The sequence below is a fragment of the Pristis pectinata genome, chromosome 1 (genome assembly GCF_009764475.1).
Source record: "Pristis pectinata isolate sPriPec2 chromosome 1, sPriPec2.1.pri, whole genome shotgun sequence".
Classification (NCBI taxonomy): Eukaryota; Metazoa; Chordata; class Chondrichthyes; order Rhinopristiformes; family Pristidae; genus Pristis; species Pristis pectinata.
In genome coordinates, this window is record NC_067405.1 from 138085390 (window position 1) to 138112506 (window position 27117).

The 27117-nt window shown below is 39.9% G+C and overlaps 1 protein-coding gene across 2 annotated transcripts in view; it reads right to left on the reverse strand.

The window, feature by feature from the left end:
- The window catches only part of lin52 (lin-52 DREAM MuvB core complex component), a 66332-nt gene that overhangs the window by 3797 nt on the left and 35418 nt on the right, over positions 1-27117 (reverse strand). The window contains exon 6 of one of the 2 annotated variants that reach the window (XM_052010579.1): positions 21524-22446. The exons of the other annotated variant lie outside the window; for it this stretch is intronic. Coding sequence (XP_051866539.1) covers positions 22397-22446 — 50 coding nt within the window. The 3' untranslated portion in view covers positions 21524-22396. Of the gene's footprint in view, positions 1-21523; positions 22447-27117 lie in introns of those variants that run through there. 2 annotated transcript variants of the gene reach the window in all.

The window sequence follows — 27117 nt, forward strand, 5'->3', positions numbered from 1 at the left end:
ACTGGTTTCTCCCTCCATGTTTTGAAAAGAAATCAAAGTGCTCTGTTCATAATACTGCAATTATAAATTTGGACTTTCTAACTTTCATTCACACCATCAGCAAAGTAGAATTTGCTGGCTGAACTCTTCACTTCTTTGGGAGGGAACTTGCTGGCTAACACGCACCCCTCTCGAGGGGAAGAGGCTAGTGGCTGAAAAATGCTGTCAAAGTACCCTTGTTCACCACCAAACTGAATGAACAGTTAGAAGTGAAGACAAAGCATACACTACTGCAGCACACAGGCCATTTAGTCCTTCATATCTCTACCAATTCTTTAAAGGAGCTATTTAAATATTACCACATCTTGCTATAGGATCAATCACAGAACATTATTATGGCAGCACCGTGGCTCAGCTGCTGTCTCACAGTTCTAGTGGTCCTGGTTCGATCCTGACCAGTGGTGCTGTTTGTGTGGAGTCTGCACATTCTCTCTGTGGACTTCCTCCAGGTGCTCTGGTTTCCTCCCAGGTTCCAATGACGTGTGGGTTGGTAGGTTAAATAGCCATTGTAAATTGCCTCTGGGGGATAGGTGAGTGGTATAACATGGGGGGAGCTGATGAGAAGGTGGGACAAATAATATGAGATTAGTGTAATTGAGTGCTTGATGGTTAGCATGGATTCGGTGGGCCAAAGAGCCTGTCTCTTTGCTGTACAGCTCTATGAAAATACCAGCAATAATAGGTTCCTTTCCACTTTGAACCCAATATGTGAACTCTTTCCACCAGCCACCCAAAAAGCATCACATTGCTATTTTACCAGCCACTTAATGCTGTAGCCCTTCCTTTGTAATTTTGAACTACTACATTACTTTACTTGTTCAGTATGGGTTTTTTTCTTCATGTTCAGTAACAACCACCACTGAACAATATGTCAAGTGATAAAGGAAAATAAAACAAAAACATTTAGGAGTATTAGTGTTTTTACCAACCTATGCAATGCCTACAAAATGGGAGTACTCCATGCAAAGGTTGGAATTTTCATTTCACAACACTGATATCTCATTTTCATAAACAAGAGAATTAATCAAATATCTTTTGTGAGAAAATGTTAATTTAACTAATTTGAAATCGTAAAATTAGTGATTTTATTGTGGCCTTAATATTTCTCAAGTTTAGGCTTTAATTCAGGTCCCTGTATGACCGTTTGAAATGAGGGGTTATTGACAGGCAGCTTTCAAGTCCCCAGCACGAAGAGGAAAAGGTCAGCTTGTTTTCCAATCAGCTGTCAAGTGTTAGTCAATAACCAGACTCTTGCCACTGGCACCTGTCAGCAAACATGGAGGGCACAGTGTTGTACCTGTCAATAACTGACAACATCAATTGCATTGGCGTGGAGTTTCTTCAGTGTGCAGAACCGTTACAGTGGCCCTAGCAAACACTGAGACTCACAGCACGTTGACATTTTCCAAGGCAAAACACATTAAACAAATAACAGGTATGTGGGAGCAAAATGCAAAATGAAAACGTGCTGGGAGAAAGAAGCAGAGTTAAACGTTTCAGGTTGATGACCTTTCATCAGAACTGCCTAACCTGCAGAGTACTTCTAGCACTTTGCTTGTATTTCAGATTCCCAGCACCTGCAGTATTTTGCTTTTGGACATGCTTAGAGATTTTGGATACAATAAATTAAGCATAGTGTAACCTGAACAACTTCGAGCCACTACTAATCCCCAAGAAAATGTTGCATTGTTAATACATTTACATTGAAGAATTACTGCACAAGACGACATTGGAAGGTTCATGGTACAGTAGTCATTTTAAACCACATTACAACAATGGACTTTCTAATAACCAAAACCATAGAACCATACAGCACAAAACAGGCCCTTCGACCCACCATGTTGTGCCGTCCATCAAACCACCCTCACACTACCTAACCCCTTCCTCCCGCATATCCCCCCATCCCACACTCCTCCATATGCCTATCCAACAAGCTCTTGAACCTGTCCAATGTATCTGCCTCCACCACCACCCCAGGCAGTGCATTCCATGCACCAACCACTCTCTGGGTGAAAAACCTCCCCCTGACATCTCCCCTGAACCTCCCACCCGTAACCTTAAAGCCATGCCCTCTCGTCTTGAGCATTGGTGCCCTGGGAAGGAGGCGCTGACTGTCTATCTATTCCTCTCAATCTACTGGCAGAAGCAGCATGAGAGCGTTGGATTTACATAAAGCCTCAAATGGCCTAGTCATTTCACCTGCAGCTCCAGGACCTGAGTTCAACACCAAGTGCTGTCTGTGTGGAGTTTACATGTTCTTTCCATGGCCATATGGCGTTTCTACTAGGTGTGCAAGTTTCCTCCGACATCCAAAGACATGCTGGTATGTTCAATGACCACTGTAGATTGCCCCTTAGTATAAATAAATGGCAAAAGAATCTAAAAAGGGGGATGATGAGCATGAGAGGAAGGAGGCCTAGAAGCTCAGTGAGACCAGCAGCACTTTCTGAATCATCGACAGTGAGTCAGGTAGGGCCTGGAGATGTCAGTGAGACTGGAAGCACCTGCAGGATCAGCGGCTGCGTGGCATTAAAGGAGCACGTTGGAACGAGCGCGGCTATCTTGGAGGGTAGCAGCAGGAGAAAGAGGGTGATTGAGGGCTGATTTTGCGATTGGATGCCTGCGACTAGTGGTGTTCCACAGGGATCAGTGCTGGGACCCTTGCTCTTTGTGATACATGTGAATGATTTGGATGTAGATGCAGGTAATTGGTATATTATTGTCACATGTACTGAGATACAGTGAAAAGCTTTTTGTTTGCATGCCATTCCATACACAAGTAACTCATGGTAGTACAAAAGCTAGAACCAACAGAGTGCAGAATATACTGTTACAGTTACAGAGAAAGTGCAGTGCAAGTAGACAAATAAAATGCAAGGGCCATGATGAGGTAGATTGAGATGCTAAAATTGGTGGAGTTGATAGTGCAGAGGGTAGTCTTAGGATACAGGGTGATATTGATGTGATGGTGAAATGGGCTGAGAAACCACAGATGGAGTTTAATCCTGATAAATGCAAGGTGATATATTTTGGGAGTACTAACAAGGCATGGACATATACCATGAATGGTAAGGTCCTAGGGAGTATTGAGGAACAAAGGAATCTTGGAGTACAAGTCCATAGATCCTTGAAGCTGGCAAAGCAGGTAGATAACGTGGTTAGGAAGGCATTTAGGATGCTGGCCTTCATTAGTTGGGGCAGTGAATGAGCATGGAGGTTATGCTCCAACTTTATAAAACATTGGTCAGACCTCAGCTGGAGTAATACATGCAGTTCTGGTCACCAAGGTAATAGGAAGGATGTGATGGCACTGGAGAGGGTGCAGAGGAGATTCACCAGGATGTTGCCTGGGATGGAGCATTTTAGTGATGAGAAGAAACTAGAGAAACTAGATCTGTTTTCCCAGGGGTGGGGATATAAAATTATTAAGGGTATAGACAGGGTACACTGTAGGAAAGTTTTCCCCTTATCAGGTATGAATAAAACTAGAGGACAGAGATTTAAAGTCAGAGGTAAGAGATTCAGAGGTGATCTGAGGAGGAATATTTCTCAGCCAGAGAGTGGCAAGTACCTTGAATTGACTACCAGAAAGGGTGGTGGAAGCAGAATCACTGACAGCATTTAAGAAGTGTGTAGACAAGCATTTGAATCATCCAGGCATTGAAGGTTACAGGCTAAGTGTGGAAAGGTGGGACTAATAAGAACTGGGTTGCTCTACAGAAGCCAGCATGAACTCAATAGGCTGAACAGACTCTTTTGTGTCAAGATGAATCTGCGATTCTTATGACATTTGAGGCACAGAACCATTTATTCCATACCATGCCTCTGATGGGTTAAAAGTCAGAGCAATGCGTAGATGACTGTGGCCTCTACTTGTAATCTATTGCTTTTGGTAGGCTCTTTGATACTTGACTTTTTTTTAGCTCATCACATCAGAAATCAAAATCTTTTACTTACCCCTGTTCTGCAACAATCTTGTGTCCTTTGTTCCTACCCATTACTCTGTCCCAAAATGAAATCTCTAGCTTCTAGGGCTTCTCATCCTGCCAATCCTCAGGAACCCTTGACCAGAGCTCTTCTGCTTGCTGCCTCACTCTGCCTACAAATGGCTCTTATTATTAATCACTGATGCAGTTATCTTTCCTAATTCCTCTACCTCTATTCACTCTACTCATTCTGATGTGAAGTGCTTTGTGTATTTTATGTTATGGATGCCACAATAAGTGCAGGTTATATTGTACCAGGCTGTCCTAACACAAGAATATATTTAATTGAAAAGTATTAACTACTCCTACACATCATGAAGGACAAACAAAAGCTGCCGATACACAGCGCTATTCTAATCATATTGTATTGTACAGTGTGGCATCAACATTGATTACTGTAAGTTAGGTGGAACTTGAATACAAAAATAGTATGGACTTTTTTCAGCATCAATAATTCAGACGCTTGCAGGAAATTTCCTAGTCAGTCCTCCTGATTGGTGCTACAACTTTGACAGAAATTTCAGATAAATGAATGAATTAGGTTTCTACTGACCTTCCAATGATATTACAACATCTGATTGGAACCCCTGAACCTCAGAATGTCAAGGTTTGTGACACAGAACTGAAGTAAAAAGATGTCAGTTTACTTTGAATGGAGCTATCAAACATTAATCTCCATGAAGTATGACTTAATAGATATTGAGAAAAGATCCAAAAGCAAGTGACATGACTATTGCTCTCTACGTCTGTCTCCAAGAGTGCAGCTGCAGCGTCAATGCATTAAAGTTTCGTTTTGTGTGTGATTATATAAAATAAATCAAACTCTAATCTCTCCACTTGCCTAGATGCGTGAAGCTCCAACAACACTCAAGATCAACACCATCCAAGCAAAATATTTGACTGGCACCCTATTAGCTACCACAAATACTCCTTCCACCACTGGCGCACCAGGGCTACAGCAACTACATGCACTGCAATAAATTATCAAGGTTTTTTTTAAAAGCACCTTCCAAACCTCTCATCCCTACCATATAGAAGGGAAGAGGGAGATGAAGCATGGTAATTGTTTCACTCACACGTTCCCTTTCACGTCATGCACAACCCTTAGGCAAGAGGTGGAAGCTCACCACCACCTTCTCAAAGGCTATTAGATGTGGCCACCATGTACAACTATTTCTGCCAGTCAGCACATTGCATGAATTAGTAAAAATGTCAAACAGAAATTATATTAAAAACGGAGTGAGACTCCTTGAAGGAGAAAGTCTTATGTCAGATTTACACAATGCGTGGTTAGTGAGCGTGAGATTTTGTATGCCTTATAGGATGGTGGATAAAGACTTAACAATAGCCTTCAAAAGGGAAATGGAATAAATGTGAAACGAAAATGAAGATCTATGACAGAGTAGAAAACGTGGGAGATTAAATGACAAAGTGTATGATGATACAAAGCAAAAAGAATGGCAAAGACATACTGTATGCAAAGGAACAAAAGATGGATCTGGGGAAGGTGTAAACAGACAGAAAAATCATTATCTGAAATTCTTGAATTCCATATTGAGCCCAGAAAAATACCAAACAACAAAACAAAAAATGCTAGAAATACTCAGGCCTATTTGTGGAGAGAGAAACAGATTTAATGCTTCAGTTCTTCAGGACTAGAAGTAAGTGAATTGACAAGTTTTAAAATGAGGAGAGGATTACTATAATTGCTTCTTGTTCTGCTTGATTAAGGAAGGTTCATGTAGCTGATTATTATTCAGCAACTTCTACTGGATTTATGAAATAAAAACAGAAGATGTTGGAAACACTCAGCAGGTTGGGTAGCATCTATGGAAAGAGAAGCAGAGTTAAATGTTTTAGGTCCAAGACCCAAAGGTCTCATGGATGAGTTGGGCCGAGGGGCCAGTTTCCATGCTGTATTACTCCATGACCTTCTCTTTCTGTTTTCCTTCAGATTTTCAGCTCTGTTGTTTTTTTTTGATTTTCTTCTGCATGAGACATGCAGCTTGGCATTGCTATCCCCAGTCAAATAACTGACAGAAGCATTATGTTGAGGCTGGCAGATGACAACCCACCAAGATATTAGCATCCATAAAAATCATACTTTGGCTTGAAGCCAACACTCAGGAAGAGAACGGGAATGAAATAAAAGTTCAGTGATATAAGATAGCAGAACAACTCAACCATTAGTTAAGAATATACTGATTACATGCACCCAAAGTCAGTATTAAAATTATATAATAACATTGTTAACTATCAACACTTCCTTACAGGTTGTGTTTTAATTGTGCACCGCTGTATTTTGCTCTAAGATAACTAAGAGCAATGTTAAATTATTTTGGTTGAGAAGAAAAACAGGATTAACTCCACTGTAACCCAAATTGATTTTATCATTTGAATCCAGAGATTAGGTTGCAGCCTTGAACCAACAGTTTGGTATTTGCTTTTAATAACACATATGACCTAATTCTATTTTTGAGTTTCTTGATTCCATTTTAGAGTTATGTCCAGTAATTTTGTTCTCTAGTGCAAATTATTTATCTCGATATAACATGTACACAAAGAAAGCATTAAAAATCTTCTGGCATCAATAAAAGAGTATTGGCCATTTCACCTGTAATTGAGTACTAGGGTTGTTTGTCAATGTATGGTGTTAGAAGAAGGTACAATCTCCACTATGCAAAGCAGGTGTGTTGGGTGTTAATACACTTCAAGCACGTTATGCGGTGCGCACTAAAGCAAAAAGTGAAGTAACAAACAAATTTAAAAATTAAAATTTCCACTTAGCGACCTCCACCTCTTGAAGTATGGTTATGGAAGTTATAGCAATTGAGATACACGGATAGGAAGTGTTTAGAGGGATATGGGCCAAACACAAGCACGTGGGACTAGTTTATATGAGCATCTTGGTCAGCATGGATGAGTTGGGCTGAAGAGCCCGTTTCCATGCTCTATTACATTAGGAAAAGTAAAATCTACACCACAGGGCATACAGAGTCACACAGAGACCTGGACTGACAATCCAGAGGCCAGAGTTCATCATGGCAGCTGTGAAATTTAAATCCAATTTGATAATCTGGAATTAAAAAACACAACTAGTCTAATAACAATGACCACAAAATACCAGATTGTTGTAAAAACTCATTCACTAATGTCCTTCATGGAAGAAAATCTGCCATCCTTATCCGGTCTGACCTATTATCTGACTCAAGACCCACAGTAATGTGGTTGGCTATTAAGCATCCTCTGAAATGACTTAGCAAGTTACTCTCTCAAGGGGCAATTAAGGCCTTGCCAACAATGCCCATACTAGATAAATAAGAAATTATTTAGCAGTCACATTTAGAACCTCATCACCAAGATAACAGAACTTTAACAGGGGTAAACAACTAATTGAAATCAGCAAAGGACCTTACCTGGGAAAATTAATATTTGATAAGTATTTATTGAACTGCCTGAACTAGTTGGTGGAGTTAACACATTATAAGAGGTACTTTTTGTAACTGCCTGCTGTGCTTGTTAAAGGACAGTGTATGTGGTGGGGACTATACTTAAAACAATAACAATGCAGGGTGAATTATAAATGATTTTTTTTAATGAATGGCATTCCCTAAACTGGTTGCCACATTGCAACATATCACATTGCTGCAATGGATCTCTGCTAATTATAATGGCCCTGACATTCTGGTCTGTGTTGAAATAACTGGTCAGCAATGCTCTCAAATAAAGCTCCTGTAGACATCCAGTGCTCCTGTGGCATACGTTTCAACTTTCCCCAATTTCAATTGCACCAATTCTAGAAGATCTCCAGTGCCCAGCAACAGTAGGCCAACAAACAGCGCAACAGGCAATCATACTGAAGAATTCTCAGCAGATTTCAGATTTCCAGCATCTGCAGTTTTCTTGATTTTCAGTGAAAAGCACAATTTGTAACTACATTTTTTTTAAACGCTTCAGAAAGTACATGTGAAGAATGGAAACATACACAAGGTTAACGCAGAAAACATTTAAAAATTAAAATAATTGTCTTAACAAGTACAGAACACTGGAATAATTACTTACGAGGATGGCAATCCATTGTTTTTTTTAGGGGCAGAGGGCTGTTAAGCATTAACCATCTTAGCTCCAATAAAAACTTTTACCTCATGCAACAAATGCATAATTTCAGAATTGTTTTTACAGTGAGAAATTATCGAAGCTCACTACACTTCATAGATTTTTGAAGGTTATGCTGAAGGAGGATGCAAAACACCACATCCTGTGGAGGGGCAGAATATCACTGAAAACAACATACATTTCCAATTTTAACATGTGGATATTTCAGAGGATACTGCTGTTTTCGCAATGTAATGTGGCAACACTGATAGTTTTGCCATTTATGCAACAGTAAAGTACTGCCCCAATCTGTTTTAATAACATCATATTCATCTCTAACCTCTGTCAAATCCCTCCACCAATTCTGCAACCATCATGGAAAAAAATAGAGACATTGCAGGCTAACAACAGATTTAAAAGGAGGACCTGATGGAGCCAAAAGCCTTCAGCAAATTCACACAATAGGTTATACTACTATGTTTCAATTAGGCTGGAAATACACAAACAGCATTTTAATTTAACGCTGCAATAATTACCAACGAGGATGACAATCTATAGTTTTTTTCTTAGATTAATTGCAGAACCTGAGAATAGCAGGCCCAAATGTAGACATCATATGAACACTAACAAACATATGCAGTAGCAACCAATTATCCTCCATCGTACAGTCACGGAGGAGAAACATGTTTCAGTTCTGTACAAAAACATTTAAGTGAGCATTTTAAATGCAGCAGAGGGCTGCAAATAGAAAGCTACGAGCAAATGAGAGTAGGATCAGGCAAGGGGAGAATTGGGGGGAGAGGGGAGGGGCTTGGGGCAGGAGCACAGAGCGAGGGTGAAGGGAGGAGTGAAGGAGTGGTGGGTGGGGAGAGGCCAAGGTGGATGTGATGAGGAGAGAGGTTTGGGTGGTGGAGTGGAAAATGAGTCAGTCCTGTGAGCTGGGGAGAGAAATGGAAAAGGAGGGAAAGAACAAGGCTAGAGAGAGAAAGATAGGAGGAATAGAACAATATATAACCATTTTGGCCTCTGTTTGAAGTACAGGGCTGATTAAGGTGAATTCAACTAACTTTGCTTGAAAGGAAAACATATTTTATAATATTGTCAATACATGGGTCTCCAGGTTATGGATTCTGTTCCTGAAAACTGCCCGTAAACTGAATTCTCTTTAAGTCAGAAACAAACCATTTCTCCCAAAATAGTAACATGAAATTTTTAGCCTCAACAGCCCTTACGGACAGATTTGCAAAGAGCAGACTGGGGAAAGGACAGTGTAGATGAAAGGAAATACTAGCAAGTGAACCGTGACAAACGTTTGTCTGAATGTAGCCCGGGTGGAGTGACTTGGGGAGCTGACCTGCTAATCACTGAGAATCAGCAGTTTAATAAAAGAACGTATGTATTAACAAGCGGTGGCTTGGGAGTCGTAACGCTTGATCCTACCTGAAGGAAATTTTGGAGAAGGCATTTGCTTTTTCTGTGGGTGATCTCTGCATTGTTTCCTGGTGAGTTCTATACCCTAGAGCAGCGTCTGGGAGAATATGCGTAGTCTTCCATAACCTCGGGCACCCTTGTACCATTTCAATTATAATATTGTTTTCAAGATGCTGGATAATAGGAAACCTATAAACCATGTAATTTATAAAATAGTTTGAAAACTCACAATTCAACTGTTAATCCGTCAATGAATTTACCATTTGATAATTAAAACTTGGATTCAAGTTGTAGGCAAGATTTTTTTTGCACAAATGCTTGTGGTTTTTGTAGCAATTTCTAGGTACGTTACACTCACATACCATCTGCCATCCACTGTAATTACATACCGTAAAATCAGTGGTTTATTGTCCAATATTTTAAACTGTCCTTGATTTTTGTTTCATATTCTGCTTACTTTAAACTAAAATTTGCACACTAAAAATGTTTTCCAGCATCTATTTTTGTCTTGTTTCAAAATTAAACATCTGGAGGCAGATTCTAAAAGCCAAAGAAATTAGGACTAGTGAACATGCTAAGAAATAAGGTACTTAATTATGATTCAGTTGAGAGGTGCTAAATTGACTAATAGCAATCCAAAAAGCATTATGAATACATCACCTTGGGGTGTCCATCACTAGGTTAAACATGATGCTAATTGGAAATGGGCTGATTAATAACCCTCTGTCCTGTCTATTCAAATAACACTTAACAAAATAATCAGTGGTGGCTGGCCACCAATTTCCCTAAAAGGAATTAAGCCATCAGAATTAACTGATAGGAAACAAATGAAGATGACCTGTAATTACTAAGCTGGTGAAGTAATTATCATATTACAGAAAATTATTCTTGATGAAAGTCTTGTAAAACTGCACCTCTAAGTCTATTCCTTCTCAATTTCAGGCCCTTCATTTGCAACTCAGGAACACTATTTTCTTTCATTTTAATCAGGCGCCCACAGGGACTCTGGAGGTATGCGCTATACGTGGTACTATAATTAAAAATGCAACTTATTCAACAAGCCTCCCCCTATTTTTGTTTGAAATTTAAACAAATTAGGGATGCATAAGAGGGTTCAGTGGGTTAAAACAACCAAGTGCATAAAAAGAGTGAGTAATGCAGGCTTCGTGCCCGATTTTTTTCCCATACCGTGATGTAGGCAATCTTTTTTGTAGCACAGGATTGATTTTATGGGTGTATTGAATTTTTTTTTAAAGAAAAACAACTTACACTTAATAGCATTATCTACGTGAGAAACATCCTAATGAGCTTTATAGGATTTCAGAGAACACTGAAGTGGAAGTGGATGGAAAGCTGGGTTTTATGGGGAGTCTTAAAGGCAAAGCCACTTGAGTGTTCCATGGCAGAGGTGTGGAAACTGAAAGCTCGTTCACTGAGAATGGATGGGAAGGAAGGGGAACACAGGATATCAAAAGGTGAACAGGGATGGGAAAAGGTAACAGAGAAAATACAGACTGAGTCTGTTAGATGGCTTTAAATATCAGACAGGGAGTCTGAAATTGATTCAATGAGGCAGGGAGCTTTGATACCTGATGTACAACAGCATCAAAATGTTGCTTTTTTGGATGCTGTGTGCATAATGAGCTGAGCTTTTCCCATCATACAAGTCATTTCAGAAGCACTCTTAAATTGTGGGTATGAACATAATCCAATTTCATATATGACTGAGAAATTATTGTTTTTTTCCTGGAAATTAATTATCTATTGTCCAAGTGAAAAGGAACAGATTCTATGTGTCAAAAATACTCCTTCTGAATGGAATTACATAAAATATGCAGCACAGAAACCAGTCATTTGGTTGATCTACTCAGTGTTGGTGCGTTACTCCACTTCTCCCATTCCCTTTATTCATTTCAGCTTGTCAGTATTTTTTTACTCCTTATTCTCACACACTCATCCAGTTTCCTTTTAAACTAAGTTTTCTTTTAAGTTAAATCTATGATATATAATTCATATTAGGAAAGTCAAAAAATCTCTTCTGCCACTCTTAACATTCAGTCTCTCCACCACAGCATCCCATAGCTGCACCATTTACAAGATGCACTACAGTAACACAGAGTCTTCCAACAACACCTCCTGAACTTACGATCTCTATCACCAAGGACAAGGAAAGCAGGCCAATAGGAGCACCACCACCTGCGGGTTCCCCTCTACATTGCCTTCTTCATTTGGAACAATGCCATTCTTTTATCATCACTGCATCTAAATCCTGGAATACCCTACATTGAAGGACTGCGGTGGTTCAGACAATACACATCTTCTTCAAGAGCAATTAGGGATGGACAATAAATGCTGATCTTGCACATGATGCCTATGGTCTACGGAAGACACCCCCTTGACAGGGCTAATCGATGCTACTCAATGCTTTCTAATGTAAGATGATAAAAAAATAAACACAACTGGAAGTATACAGATTCCACATCTTGCAATATACAGACACCAAAATATTATGACATTCAACCCCACCCCCCACTCCAGCAAGAGGAGAAAATTGATTACAATTTTGTATCCATCTTCTGGCAGATAGAAAGGAAGGAATAGCATATTCCCAGGAGATACATTCACAAATAGCCCGTTTGTATCAAGCCATTTTGCATTTGCAATTTAAGCTGCACAAGTCATTTTTTTTCTACCTCATATAAAAATAAAGTGATTCTGAACAAGACCATTCAGAATTATAATAGTATGCAGCTTGCATTTTCATCTCTTAAGACCTTAAGGGTTAATTCTACCCATATTATCATCCAGGACTCATTGGGAGGCCATTTAATATTAGTACGGTTAGTGACCAGTTAAAAGCTGACAGAATTAAAGATCACAGGTTTCTCCAATAAGCTTTTGCATGTTTTTTTAAACTCTAAGTGACCATTTTTTTTTAAACACAAAATCAATTCAGGAAATCACAAAATTACATTTGTCACAGTTTCTATTTAATGTCTGGAAAGCCACCTCTCACATCATATTCAGTTTCTTCAATAAGGAATCTATGACAAAGAGCCAGAAAATTAGACAAATACACCCAAAATATGATGTACAAGTTGCCCACTGTTATACAATTATTTAGATACTACGTCCGAACAAAGGTTTAAAGCTATATCTGGAAGTGGGCTTTCTACACTATATTCTATAATAATAGTTTTGTCCTTACAAATTCAAAGCCATGCAGTAGCATATATACACAACTTGGACCAAGCTTTTGATGCATACTGGAGCTCACTTTGCTGCTTAACAGAGTGCAAAGAAAGAATCGTGGCCAGAATGGGAAAATCACAAAGTTTGCAATTGTAGACACACCACCAAACTGAAATGTCATTCAGACACTTGAAAGTCATTTTGTATTCTCTTCCCAAGTAAGTACTTCACTAAATAACTTTCAAGCAGGTATTTCACTAATGTTCAGTACTTGCAAGGTATTCACTTCTGCTACATTTAAAACATGGCACCGTGCACCATCTCCAGATATGAAGAAAATTCTACCCTAGTAACATGTAGATGGCAGTAAAGTTTAAGAATCATTTGGGCATTGCAGACTAATCAGAAGTATCAGAATCTTCAATGAGGAATGAATTTTATAAATAAATTCACTCACATTACTTTTGCATTGCTGCAAGCTTTAGTCACTTCACTAAGCATGTTAGAAATTCTACATTTAGCACAAAGTTCCTTCAATTTTTGGATGTTCATACCATCCCATTTCTGTTGTACTTCTCTATTACATTTGTTTACTAGGCTTAAACTGATATCCACCTGGGTGTAATAGCCTCTGTGCATGCGGGAGTTCACTCACACTGCCCAATATCTATTTGTACAGTAGCCTGACCCAAGAACATAACAATAGTATCTCCTTGTGAAATGGCTGGAGGCCATCACCTAATGTACTCGCGTATATGTCCATCTCTGAAGGAGCAAAAGCAAAAGATGTTGGAGACATTCAGCAGATCAGGGAGAATTATGGAAAGAGAAACAGTCAGCTGTTCCAGATCAAAGGTGAAGCTGTGGGCACATGCATGGACCCAAGCTATGGGATGCATGGAACTGTCTTTCAGTCCTACTGGGCCCCCCTCCCTCAACTCTTTCTCCAGCACATCAACGACTGCATTGGTACTGCTTCCTGCACTGGTACAGAACTCAAAAATTTCATTTTTATTGTCAATTTCCACCCTGTCCTCCCCTTCATATGGTCCATCTCTAACTCTTACCTTTCCTTTATTTCTCCATCTCCATCTCAGGGGACAGGCCAGCCACAAAACATCCACTACAAGCTTGGAGATTCCTACATCTATCTTGACTATACTTCCTCCCAACCTGCTTTTACAAGGATACCATTCCATTCTCCTGAGACCATAAGACATAGGAGCAGAACTAGGCCATTTGGCCCATTGAGTTTCCTCCACCATTCAATCATGGCCGATTTATTTTTCCCTCTCAACCCCATTCTCCTGCCTTCTCCCCGTAACCTCTGATACCCTTACTAATCAATAACCTAACCTCCACTTTAAATATACCCACTGACTTGGCCTCCACAGCCATCTGTGGCAGTGAATTCCACAGATTCACCACCCTCTGGCTAAAGAAATTCCTCCTCTGTGTTTTAAAGGGACATTCTTCTATTTGGAGACTGTGCCTCTGGTCCTAGACTCTCCCACTACTGGAAACATCCTCTCCACATTCACTCTATCCAGTCCTTTCAATATTCGGTAGGTTTCAATGAGATCCCCCCCTTCATCCTTCTAAACTCCAGTGAGTACAGGCCCACAGCCATCAAATGCTGCTCATGCATTAACCCTTTCATTCCCAGGATCATTCTTGTAAACCTCCTCTGGACCCTCTTCAATGCCAGCACGTCCTTCTTTGGATATGGGGTCAAAACTGCTCACAATACTCCAAATGTGGTCTGACCAATGCCTTATAAAGCCTCAGTATTACATCTTTGCTTTTATATTCTGGTCCTCTTGAAATGAATGCTAACATCGCATTTGACTTCCTTACTACCGACTCAACCTGCAAGTTAACCTTTAGGGAATCCTGTACTAGGACTCCCAAGTCCCTTTGCACCTCCGATTTCTGAATTTGTTCCCCATTTAGAAAACAGTCTATACCTTTATTCCTTCTACCAAAGTGCATGACCATACACTTCCCTACACTGTATTCCATCCGCCACTTCTTTGCCCATGCTCCCAACCTTTCCAAGTCCTTCTGCAGACTCCCTGCTTCCTCAACACTACCTGCCCCTCCACCTATCCTTGTATCATCTGCAAACTTGGCCACAAAGCCATCAATTCTGTCATCCAGATCATTAACATACAACACGAAAAGTAGCGGACCCAACATTGATCCCTGCGGAACACCTCTAGTCACCGGCAGCCAACCAGAAAAGGCCCCCTACATTCCCACTCTTTGCCTTCTGTCAGTCAGCCATTCTTCTATCCATGCTAGTACCTTTCCTGTAATACCATGGGCTCCTATCTTGTTTAGCAGCCTCATGCATGGCACCTTTTCAAAGGCCTCCTGAAAATCCAAGTAGACATCCACCGACTCTCCTTTGTCTATCCTGCCTGTTACTTCCTCAAAGAATTCCAACAGATTTGTCAGGCAAGATCTCCCCTTAAGGAAACCATGCTGACTTCAGCCCATTTTATCATGAGTTTAGAAGTACCCCGAAACCTCATCCTTAATAATGGACTCTTACCAGCCACTGAAGTCATGCTAACTGGCCTATAATTTCCTGTCTTTTGCTTAAAGTGGAGAATATTCTGCAGAGGTTCCTCTGAAATATTTTCCTTCGTCCTGAACCACAGTTTTCCCTCAACCATCGTGGCCAGAGCCCTTGTCCGCACCTCAGCTCTCACCTCTTCTCCAGGAGAGAGCAGGGACATTTGCCCAGGTTCTTACCTTTCATCCCACCAGCCTTTGCATCCATCTTATTGTCCTTCGCTCTTTCTGCCAACTCCAACAAAATTCCACTACCAGACATTTTACCCTCCCCTTCCAGCATTTTGAGGACAACACTCCCTTTGACTTCTTGATCTGCTTTTCCTTTCCCACCAGCCACTTCCTGTCTTATGGAAATTTCCCATGCAAATTAGGAGATGCAATGCCTGTCCTTTCACTCTTTCCCTCCCACCTTATAAGGACTCAACTGTCTTTCCAGGTGAAGCAACGATTCACTAGCACTTCTTTGAATCGAGTGCACTGTTTTTGGTGTTCACAATAGGGTCTGCACTACATCAGAGAAACCAAACACAGTTTGGGCGATAGCTTTAGAGCATAGAACATTACAGCACAGTAGAGGCCCTTCAGTCCACAATGTTGTGCCGACATTTTATCCTGTTCTAAGATCTATCTAACCCTTCCCTCCCACAGAGACACATGAATGATAGAGAAATGGAGGGCTATCTCTCTTAAATGTCCCTAATGTATCTGCCCCCACAACCTCTGCCAGCAGTGCATTCCACGCACCTACCACTCTGTGTAAAAAAAACTTACCCCTGACATCCTACTTATATCTTTCTCCAATCACCTTAAATTTATGCCCCTTGTGTTAGCCATTGTCGCCCTGGGAAGAAGTCTCTGACTGTCCACTCGATCCATGCCATTTATCATCTTGTACACCTCTATCAAGTCAAATAGGCCAAAGTCAGCATGGTTTCTTTAAGGGGAGATCTTGCATCTCCCAGAACCTTGCCATTTACAACACATTACACAGATGAAGAAGCTTAACAGCTTGTAACTGCCCCCATTAACTCATTTGGATTCACCCTATCAGATACTTCCTTTGTTCTACCAATCCCTCCTCAACCTTCTCTCTTTCACAGTTCTGGCAAATGGTCCTGGACCTGAAACATTGACTGTTTCTCTTGCCATGGATGCTGCCCAAGTGTTTCTAGCATTTTCCCTTTTTGTTTCAGGTTTCTAACATCTGCAGTTTTTTTGATTTTCATTTCTGAAAGACAACTGGGACCACATTTGGATGAGGAGGTCTGATACAAATCATCAAATTGCTTTATTTCACAGCACATTGAAGGTACAAAACTGCTGGCATTAAGTAGATTTCACCTATTCAATCCATACAATTTTTATGATGTAATAATACAACATAAAGAACATTCCATACTCATCATCAATGTCATATTAATTGATTGGCTTTTGATGATACTTTAACTTTGCTACAATGACTTCCTCACACAAATGGTGGTGCATATATATGGATACATACATATATACATGCATACACACATATATCCATGCATACAGTGGCATGCAAAAGTTTGGGCACCCCGGTCAAGATTTCTGTTACTGTGAATAGCTAAGCGAGTAAAAGATGACCTGATTTCCAAAAAGCATAAAGTTAAAGATGACACATTTCTTTAATATCTTAAGCAAGTTTACTTTTTTATTTCCATCTTTTAGAGTTTCAAAATGACAAAAAAGGAAAAGGGCCCGAAGCAAATGTTTGGGCACCCTGCATGGTCAGTACTTAGTAACATCCCCTTTGGCAAGTACCACAGCTTGTAAATGCTTTCTGTAGCCAGCTAAGAGTCTTTCAATTCTTGTTTGGGGGATTTTCGCCCATTCTTCCTTGCAAAAGGCTTCTAGTTCTGTGAGATTCTTGGGCCGTCTTGCATGCACTGCTCTTTTGAGGTCCATTCACAGATTTTCGATGACATTTAGGTCGGGGGACTGTGAGGGCCTTGGCAAAACCTTCAGCTTGTGCCTCTTGAGGCAGTCCATTGTAGATTTTGAGGTGTGTTTAGGATCATTATCCTGTTGTAGAAGCCATCCTCTTTTCATCTTCAGCTTTTTTTTTTACAGACAGTGTGATGTTTGTTTCTGGAATTTGCTGGTATTTAATTTAATTCATTCTTCCCTCTACCAGTGAAATGTTCCTGTGCCACTGGCAGCAACACAAGCCCAAAGCATGATCGATCCACCCCCGTGCTTAACAGTTGGAGAGGTGTTCTTTTCATGAAATTCTGCACCCTTTTTTCTCCAAACATACCTCTGCTCATTGCGGCCAAAAAGTTCTATTTTAACTTCATCAGTCCACAGGACTTGTTTCCAAAATGCATCAGGCTTATTTAGATGTTCCTTTGCAAACTGCTGACACTGAATTTTGTGGTGAGGATGCAGGAAAGGTTTTCTTCTGATAACTCTTCCATGAAGGTCATATTTGTGCAGGTGTTGCTGCACAGTAGAACAGTGCACCACCATCCAGAGTCTGCTAAATCTTCCTGAAGGTCTTTTGCAGTCAAACAGGGGTTTTGATTTGCCTTTCTAGCAATCCTACAAGCAGTTCTCTCAAAGTTTTCTTGGTCTTCCAGACCTCAACTTGACTTCCACTGTTCCTGTTAACTGCCATTTCTTAATTACATTACGAACTGAGGAAATGGCTACCAGAAAATGCTTTGCTATCTTTTTATAGCCTTCTCCTGCTTTGTGGGCATCATTTATTTTAATTTTCAGAGTGCTAGGCAGCTGCTTAGAGGAGCCCATGGCTGCTGATTGTTGGGACAAGGTTTGAGGAGTCAGGGTATTTATAAAGCTTTGAAATTTGCATCACCTGGCCTTTCCTAATGACAACTGTGAACAAGCCATAGCCCTAACAAGCTAATGAAGGTCTGAGACCTTGGTAAAAGTTATCTGAGAGCTCAAATCTCTTGGGGTGCCCACACTTTTGCATGGTGCTCCTTTCCTTTTTTCACTCTAAAATCGTACAAAACAAAAATAATACACTAATCTTGCTTAAAATGTTGAAAAGAATGTTTCATCTTTAACTTTATGACTTTTGGAGATCAGTTCATCTTCTACTCACTTAACTCTTCACAGTAACATAATTTTTGACCAGGGGTGCCCAAATTTTTGCATGCCATGTATACATATATACACACACGTGTATGTGCACCTAATATAGACATATCACAGAAACCAGCTTTCCTCCATGTACTCTGTCTACACTTCTCACTGCCTCAGTAAAGCAACCAATATAATCAAAGACCCCACCCACCCTGGACAGTCCTTCTCCCTATCCCATTGGGCAGAAGATACAAAAGCCTGAAAGCCCCAGGCTCAAGGACAGCTTCTATCCCACTGTTATAAGACTATTTAATGGTCCCGTAGTACAATAAGAATGGACTTTTGACCTCACAATCTACCTCGTTATGACCTTGCACCTTATTGTCTACCTGCACTGCACTTTGTGTTATTTTCTTCCCCTTGTACTACCTCAATGCACTGATGAAATGATCTGTATGGATGGCATGCAAAACAGTTTTTCCACTGTACCTCGGTACATTTTACAATAATAAACTGATTTAACAATTTAATTTGCCAAGCCTTATATACTACAGAAAACAACATTACTTATCCAAATACCTTTGTTCAAAAAAAAGCTTGAGAATATACTTTACATAAAAGTGTAATGCTCACAGGACATTTTATTTTTAAATATTTGTGTGGATCAATGACCACAAATTCCTGAAATGGGCAGCTGCACATTGAAAATTCCCATTTACTTACGATCTACCTTGTTGTGACCTTGCACCTTATTGCATTGCACTTTCTCTGTAGCTGTGACACTTTACTCTGTACTGTTATTGTTTTTACCTGTACTACATCAATGCACTCTGTACTAACTTGATGTAACTGCACTGTGTAATGAATTGACCTGTTAGATCGGTTTGTAAGACAAGTTTTTCACTGTACCTCGGTACAAATGACAATAATAAACCAATGCCAATCATTAGTCCTCCATCGCTTAAGATTTACATACTCAAACTATAAGGCACCACCCCAGTGGAGATCCACATCATTCCATTACTGGTATTAGCATGGGCAAGTATTTGATGGGTGTGGATATGGTGGGCCGCAGCAAAACTTCTGCACTGCATTCAAATCCTCTCAAAATAAAATATTACATACCATTTGCCTTCACAATCGTTGCGCATGCATTTTGGCTTTCCATGACCTATGCACATCAACACAACCCAATCTCTCACGATTTAAAAATGCTCTGCTTTTCCATTTTGTGCATCAAAGTAGTTAATCTCATATCTCCAGGTTGCATTCCACCTGCCACATTCTTGCCCCCTCATTCAGATCATTTACACCCTTTTGAAGCCTCTTTACATCCTCCTGCCTACTCGTAATCTCACCTAGTTCATTATTTTCAGCAATCTTAGAAATATGATATTTGGTCCCCTCAGCCAAATCACTAAAACAGATTGTGAATGGCTGGGGCCAAAGCATCAATCCTATAATAACCCACTAGTTACAACTGCTAACTTTAGAATGATCTGTTTATTCCCAGTCTTTGCTCTGGTTGGATAACCAGCTCTCAATCTATATCAGTACATTGTCTCCAATCTAACCTGTTGACCAACTTCTTGTGTGGAAACTTATCGAAAGTCTTCTGAAAATCTAAATACACCACATCCACTGCTTCACCCTTATCTAATCTACTAGTCATACCCTCAAAAGAACTCCAGCAGATTGGTCAAACATGATTTTCTTTTCATAAATCCACGCTGACTCTGCTCATTTGTATTATTGTTTAAGATGTTCTGTTATCATTTCCTTTATTATAGACTCCACCATTTTCACTTCTACTGACTTTAGGATGCCCACCAGGTGAAAAGTTCCCCGTTTTCTCTCCCCCTTCTTTCTTAAATAATGTGGGCACATTTTCTGCCTTCCAATTCACAGGAACAATTCCAGAACACAAAGATAATGGCATCTCCTACTGCAAGGAAGAGTCAGAAAGAGAAAGCAACAATATAACTATTGAGATAATACATTTCCCCCTCAATTTTCCACAGACAATATCACTGGCTCTAGAAATCTGTTCTTATTATACGTTAAAATACCTTCGCATTCTTTAGCAAGAAGATGAGAGAGAGGACATCATTCACTTAGGGATAAAGGATGGGAAGTTCCAAAAGAGCCTCTTAAGACAGGGAAGGAGTTGATGATGCTGGAGGATGGAGATGTATTGGATCACTAAAGGAATTGTTGCTGTTGATTGGTACATACCAGCAGTCAGAGGAAGAAATCTGGCCTAGTGCTAGCTGCCCACAAGCTGTCAATAGAGATAAAGGAAGGTTCAGTGTCAAGAAGAGGAAGATATTGCCGAAGACAGATATGGGAGAAAAAAGGGTTCAATTTAATCAAGGAATTTGAAGTTGAGGACAAGATTCCTAACTTTCAACTGCCCTATCTCAAGAATTCAAGGAGTTCCTGTTGTTTCTAATGGGAAACAAATGGCTAATTTTAACCCGATTTGCAGGAAAAGCATTACATAAATCATAATTATGACTCCTTGCTGGGGCACAGCAGGCACCATTTCTCTTGAAAATGGGAGGATTAATGGGATGCTACACTATATGTGTGGCACCAATGGAAATTCGCATATCATCAATTAAACATTTTAATCAACAGAAAATTAAACAGCTACTAAACCCCTTGTCATCAAGCCAGCTGTTATTTTACAACATACAGACAGCTCATCCGATCATTAGAAGGAATGATGCTAACATTGGATTTAATAATAAACACTCAAATGTACTTAATCTGTGCAAATTGGAGGCTTGATGAGCATAACATCAACAAGATGCTGAAACAGCATTTAAGCACTCATCTAATGATGGTTAAATACTCAATTGTTCTCCTAAATTAATAGAATATTCAGCTCCAAATGCAAATGTAATGATACAGGCTTAATAATTTAAAATATTGATTTTTGTTTTATTAATTGTCAAAAAAATAAATAGCTACTTCAGCAGATCGGTGAACCTTTTTGCTATTTAGTAAATAACCCCAAACCTGAATCAGGTCCAAAACACAGTCTTGTGTATCAGCTTGACACATAAGGAAGACTCATAAACCTGGACTCATCCACAATGTCCAAACCTCCAAGGGAAATACAGAAAGGAAGGCACACAGTGAAACCATTTCCTCACAAGGTTATGAATGCTGGTTGCACAATAGCAGTGTGGGGAGGGGGCGGGGGGGGGAGGGTGCAAGTTAATCAGCTCAATCATACTTCAGTTAATTAATACTTTAAACTTCTACCATTAAGTAGCATTATGGCACCAATGCTGCAGTATTAATACAGAGTGCTCAAGGATAAACAAGATAGAAGTTCAGCACTTCTCCATACAAACACACTTCTCTCAATGAGCGTTTAATCCCATCTACTTTATACGTATTTGCAGGCCAGAGACTTGCAGATTGGAGGGAGGGAAAACTGATGCATACATTATCAGCAGACTACTTTCACACTTCTAATGCCTGAAAGAGATTGGAAACAAATGCAAGTGTGAAATAATGATAGTGATAATAATAAATATTCTTTGCTACTCCACTCAAAACTTCATAAACGGAAGCAAGACCTGCATTTCTCAATTTTTTTTCCCGGTTTGGAGATGAGTTTTGGTTGTTATCATTGTTTGGCAAAATCCCATTGTTTGCTTTTTTTTAATTATTTGTAAAAAATGTTTAATGCCCTAAGTATAAAATTAAATTTGAAGCCAGAACCTGAAGCCAGAGAGGGAAATGAGTTGGCTGTCATCATATTTTTAACACTTTCTCTTCACGTGTTCAAGTCCAATGTGTTGCTGAATAGCTAAGAAGCTTTAAGCAGTTTCGATGTAACACAGTAAGATTGCTGCATTGTGGCATCATAACTCATGGAAAGCATCTGCCTCGGATGGTGTCCCTGGCCGTGTCCTTAGATCCTGCGCAGATCAGCTGGTGGGGATATTTGCAGACATTTCTAACCTCTCCCTGCTTCAGTCTGAGGTTCCCACCTGCTTTAAGAAGACCACTATCATCCCGGTACCTAAGAAAAACAAAGTAATGTGCCTTAATGACAACCACTCATTGGCTCTAACATCCACCATCATGAAGCTTTGAGAGGCTGGTCATGGCACACATCAACTGCAGCCTCCTAGACAACCTCGACCCACTGCAATTCGCCTACTGCTGAAACAGATCTACGGCGGACTCCATGTCCCTGGCCCAACACTCATCTCTGGAGCATCTGGACTGTAAAGACACCTACGTTATACTATTGTTTATTGAATAAGCTCCGCCTTCAGTACTGTAATTCAAAGCAAACTCATCTCCAAATTCCGAGACCTGGGACTTAACACCTCCTTTTGCAACTGGATTCTTGACTTCCTGACCAACAGACCGCAACCAGTAAGGATAGGCAGCAACACCTAGGCCACGATTATTCTCATCACTGGTGCCCCACAAGGTTGTGTCCTCAGCCTCCTATTCTACTCCCTATACACTCATGACTGTGTGGCCAGATTCTGCTCTAACTCCATCTACAAGTTTGCAGATCATACCACCGTAGTGGGTCATATCCCAAATAATGATGTCTGAGTACAGGAAGAAGATAGAGCCTAGTGACATGGTGTCATTACAACAACCTTTCCCTCAATGCCAGCAAGGTGGCCAGTGCACACATTCCTATTTACATCAATGGTGCTGAGGTCGAGAGGGTTCAGCACTTCAAGTTCCTAGGAGTGAACATCACCAATAGCATGCCCAGGTCCAACCATGTAGATGCCACGGCTCCTACTTCCTCAGAAGGCTAAAGAAATTTGGCATATCCCCTTTGACCCTCAACAATTTTTAAATCAATGTACCACAGAAAGCATCCTATTCAGATGCATCACGGCTTGGAATGGCAACTGCAAGAAATTGCAGAGTTGTGGACACAGATCAGCACATCATGGAAACCAGCCTCCCCTCCATGGACTTTGTCTACACTTCTTGCTGTCTCAGTAAAGCAGCCAGCATAATCAAAGACTCCGCCACCCCAGACATTTTCTCTTCTTCCCCCACATATCAGGCAGAAGATACAAGAGCCTGAAAGCGCGTACCACCAGGTTCAAGAACAGCTTCTATCCTGCTGTTACAAGACTATTGAACGGTCCCCTAGTATAAGATAGACTCTTGACCTCACAATTTACCTTGTTATGGCCTTGCACCTTGTGGTCTGTCTGCATTGCACTTTCTCTGTAACTGGAACACTTTATTCTGCATTCTGTTATTGTTTTACCATGTACTCTCAATGCATTGTTGTAATGAAGTGATCTGTATGGATGGCATGCAAAACAAGTTTTTCACTGTACCTCGGTACATGTGACAATAATAAACTAATTTACCATATGGAGAAACAATTTCCATCTAGGAGAGATTACGATATGGTAGTTTATCAGAGGATTCAGGCAATTTACAAAAAATGTTGTATCACAGATTAAGCAAGCATACATTTTCATTTTTGAATTAGATCAGGCATCAAAAAACTGATCTGACTGAGATGAGTTTGCACTGGCCCTGGTCAGATTAGGTTTGGGTCTGGATCTGATTTTGATGTTATACTTGGGCAAACCTCTACAGGAAACCTTCAAGTAGGATGAATTAAGTGGACCACAATAGTGGTTTGGATAGTACAGCCAGGAGATTAGATATGGCTTTCTACAGCCATGACAAGGAAATAACAGGTTTGAATGGATCAGAGAGTTAAATGCTTGGCTTAAAGACTGGGGTTAAAGGATGGGCTTCAATTCATGGGACAGTGGCACTAAATTGGGGGAAAGAGTGAAAACTATTCCTTTCAGATGGGCTCCACCTAAACCACCAAGGCCAGTGTCATGAATTTGGTAACCATGGCTTTAATCTAACATGAGAAAGCAAAGTTCAAGTGAAGGAAAGATTACAGAAAAAGGAAAAGGTTATAGAGAAAAATATCAGGTTAGGTAATACTGGAATGAGCAGAGAGTTTAACAGTAAACAAAGTCAATTTGAAGAAAAATAGTAAAGGGTTAAAATTACAGGCAGTGTACCTTGATGTACAGAGCATTATTGACAAAGAAGACAACTTGAGACAAATGGGTCGATCCCATAGTTTTGCAGAGATGTGAAAAAATTAGGAATTAAATATTCTCGGGTGTATAATATTTAGAAAAGAAGTCAAAATGGAAAAAAAAGATGGGATAGCCCAAAAATTAAGGATGACACAATGGCAATTGAGTTGAATGATCGTGGTCCCAGAAGAACAAGCAGTAAAATCAAGAAGAAGAGTAAATATAGGTGAAGTTTAGACATAACAAAGGACAAACAAGCAATTCTTGCTGGAGTGAAGTACTTTGAATGAGAAATATACAGAATGCATTCTAGTTTTCCACCATTAAAAACAGGGTACAGATGACTTTAGACGCCAAGAAAGGATCAATTAATAATTTCATAATAAGAGATCTTTTTGGGTAAAGTGATGACAATTTGATAAAATTTTGTATACAGTTTGACAGAGTGTTCAGTCAGAAATTAGAATCTCAAGTTTAAAGCCAATTACATTAGTATGAAGGGTGCACTGGCTAAAGTAGATTGAGAAATAAGAACAAAAGCTTTTTCAGTCAATAAATAATGGTAAGTATTTAAAGAAACGTTTCTGAAGATATGCCCATTATATTGAGAAATAAAAATGCCACAGGCAAAGTGATTCATTAACAGGTAACTAAGATGGTTAAAGGCAGTATCAGATGAAAAGGAATTTAAAATGTAGCTAAGAATTTTAAAGCTTTTAGCAACGACCAACGATTGACAAAAGAAAAAGAATCGAGACTAAGGGAGTAAATTAGCAAGTAGTAAGAACTTTTACAACTACAAAAAAAAATGAAGCAGCAAATGTAAATGTGGGTCTCATATTAACAATGCCAAGAGATGTTATTACGGGGATTAAAAAAAGCATTAAATATTTTGTATGTCTTCTCTTCAAAAGACATAGTAAATGTGGCAGCAATGGAAGACTAACAAAGACTGGAGAACAAAGTCATTAATGTCACTCATGAGAAAGCACTAAAGAAACTGTGGCTAAAATTGGACAAAAACCCTAGACTTGACAGCAAGTAGCACATCAGTTCTAGAGTCAATGAGTCCATGCACCTGTTTACTCTAATCCCATTTTTTTCTTTCTACGTTTTCAACAATTCCCCTGCAGATTAGGGGTAATTTACAGAGGCCCATTAACCAACAGCATCTTTGGATTTTTGGAAGCAAACTGAACGAAACCCACAAATCTGATCGAATATTTTTGAGTAAAGAGCTGTCGGACTAGAAAAGGGAGAAACAGCAACTGCAGTATATTTGGACATATAAGCTTTTGATGGGGTCCTATGTAAGGGGTTAGTAGATTAGAAGGTTAAATGGGACAGGGATTAAATTTAGAGTCAGCTACGCCTACACCTTTTATTGAGCATGAGCAAGAGCACAATAAATGGAAACAAGAATAGGCTGTACAGTCCCTAAAGCGTGCACAACCATCTTGCAAGATCATAACTGAACTGACATGCAGACAAAAACTGCGCACTCTACTCCAAATGATATCTGACCTGAGAATGATCAGATCCCATTAAGTGCTATAGGATGGTGAGGGATTTATTTGAGAGCAAGGTATCCAGGCCCAATGCCTTAACCTGCCTGAAATACAACTGGATTTTGCTGATGTAACCTTGATCCAACAAGTTCATTACCCATTTACCATTTAGATACAGTAGAACAATGATTCAGTTACTGGACTAGTATCCAGAGTTCTAAATCATTAGGACATAAGAAAAAGTAGCAGTATGTCGTTAGATCCTCTTGCCTGGTCCAGCAGTCAATAAGACCAGGAAAGAGGGTCTAACGACATACTCCAGTATCATTTTCCTGCACTAATCCCACGTCCCTCAATTCCTTTAATGTGCAAAAGTCAATCCATCTGTGTCCTGAATACACTCAGTGGCTGAATCTCCACAGGCACATGTAGCACATTCCAAAGGTTCATCATCATCTGTATGAATAAGTTTCTTCTCATCTCTGCCGTGAAGGGCTAAAAATCACATGTTCAAATCCTTCCATGGCAGCTGGGGAACTTAAATTCAAGTGATTAAATAAAAGGCCAGTATCGATAATGGTGAACATGAAACCATCAGATTACTGGAAAAACCTACAAGGTTCACTTCGGGAAGGAAATCTGATATGCTTACCTGATCTGGACCACACGACTCCAGACCCAACTTCAAAGTGCCTTTTCATTGCAGGACAAATAGGGATGGACAATAAATGTTGTCCTTGTCAGTGACATCCACACCCTGTTGCCCATATACTTTCCAACTATACTGTGTGAAATAGGAGAAAACAGGGCAAAAAGAACGCACAAAATAAAAACATATGCTTTGGTACATGTGATGCAGCAGAACTTGTCATTATGCAAAAAAAGTGATTAAAACCTAAAGCTATACAGTGGGTGCACAGCCACTCTTTCAAAATTTCCACCAGCACTGAACAAGTTAAGTAGCAATGCAGAAAGAGGCAGCACCCATTATGTAGGTAAAATGCCATTTTGAGATGTTACAGAGCATAATCTTTATTTAATGGATTTAAAGGCCATTCTATTTGGGCTGATCCCGCAGGGTGTGCACAGTGCAGAGGAAAAGACAGCCCCTTTCTCTCCCTT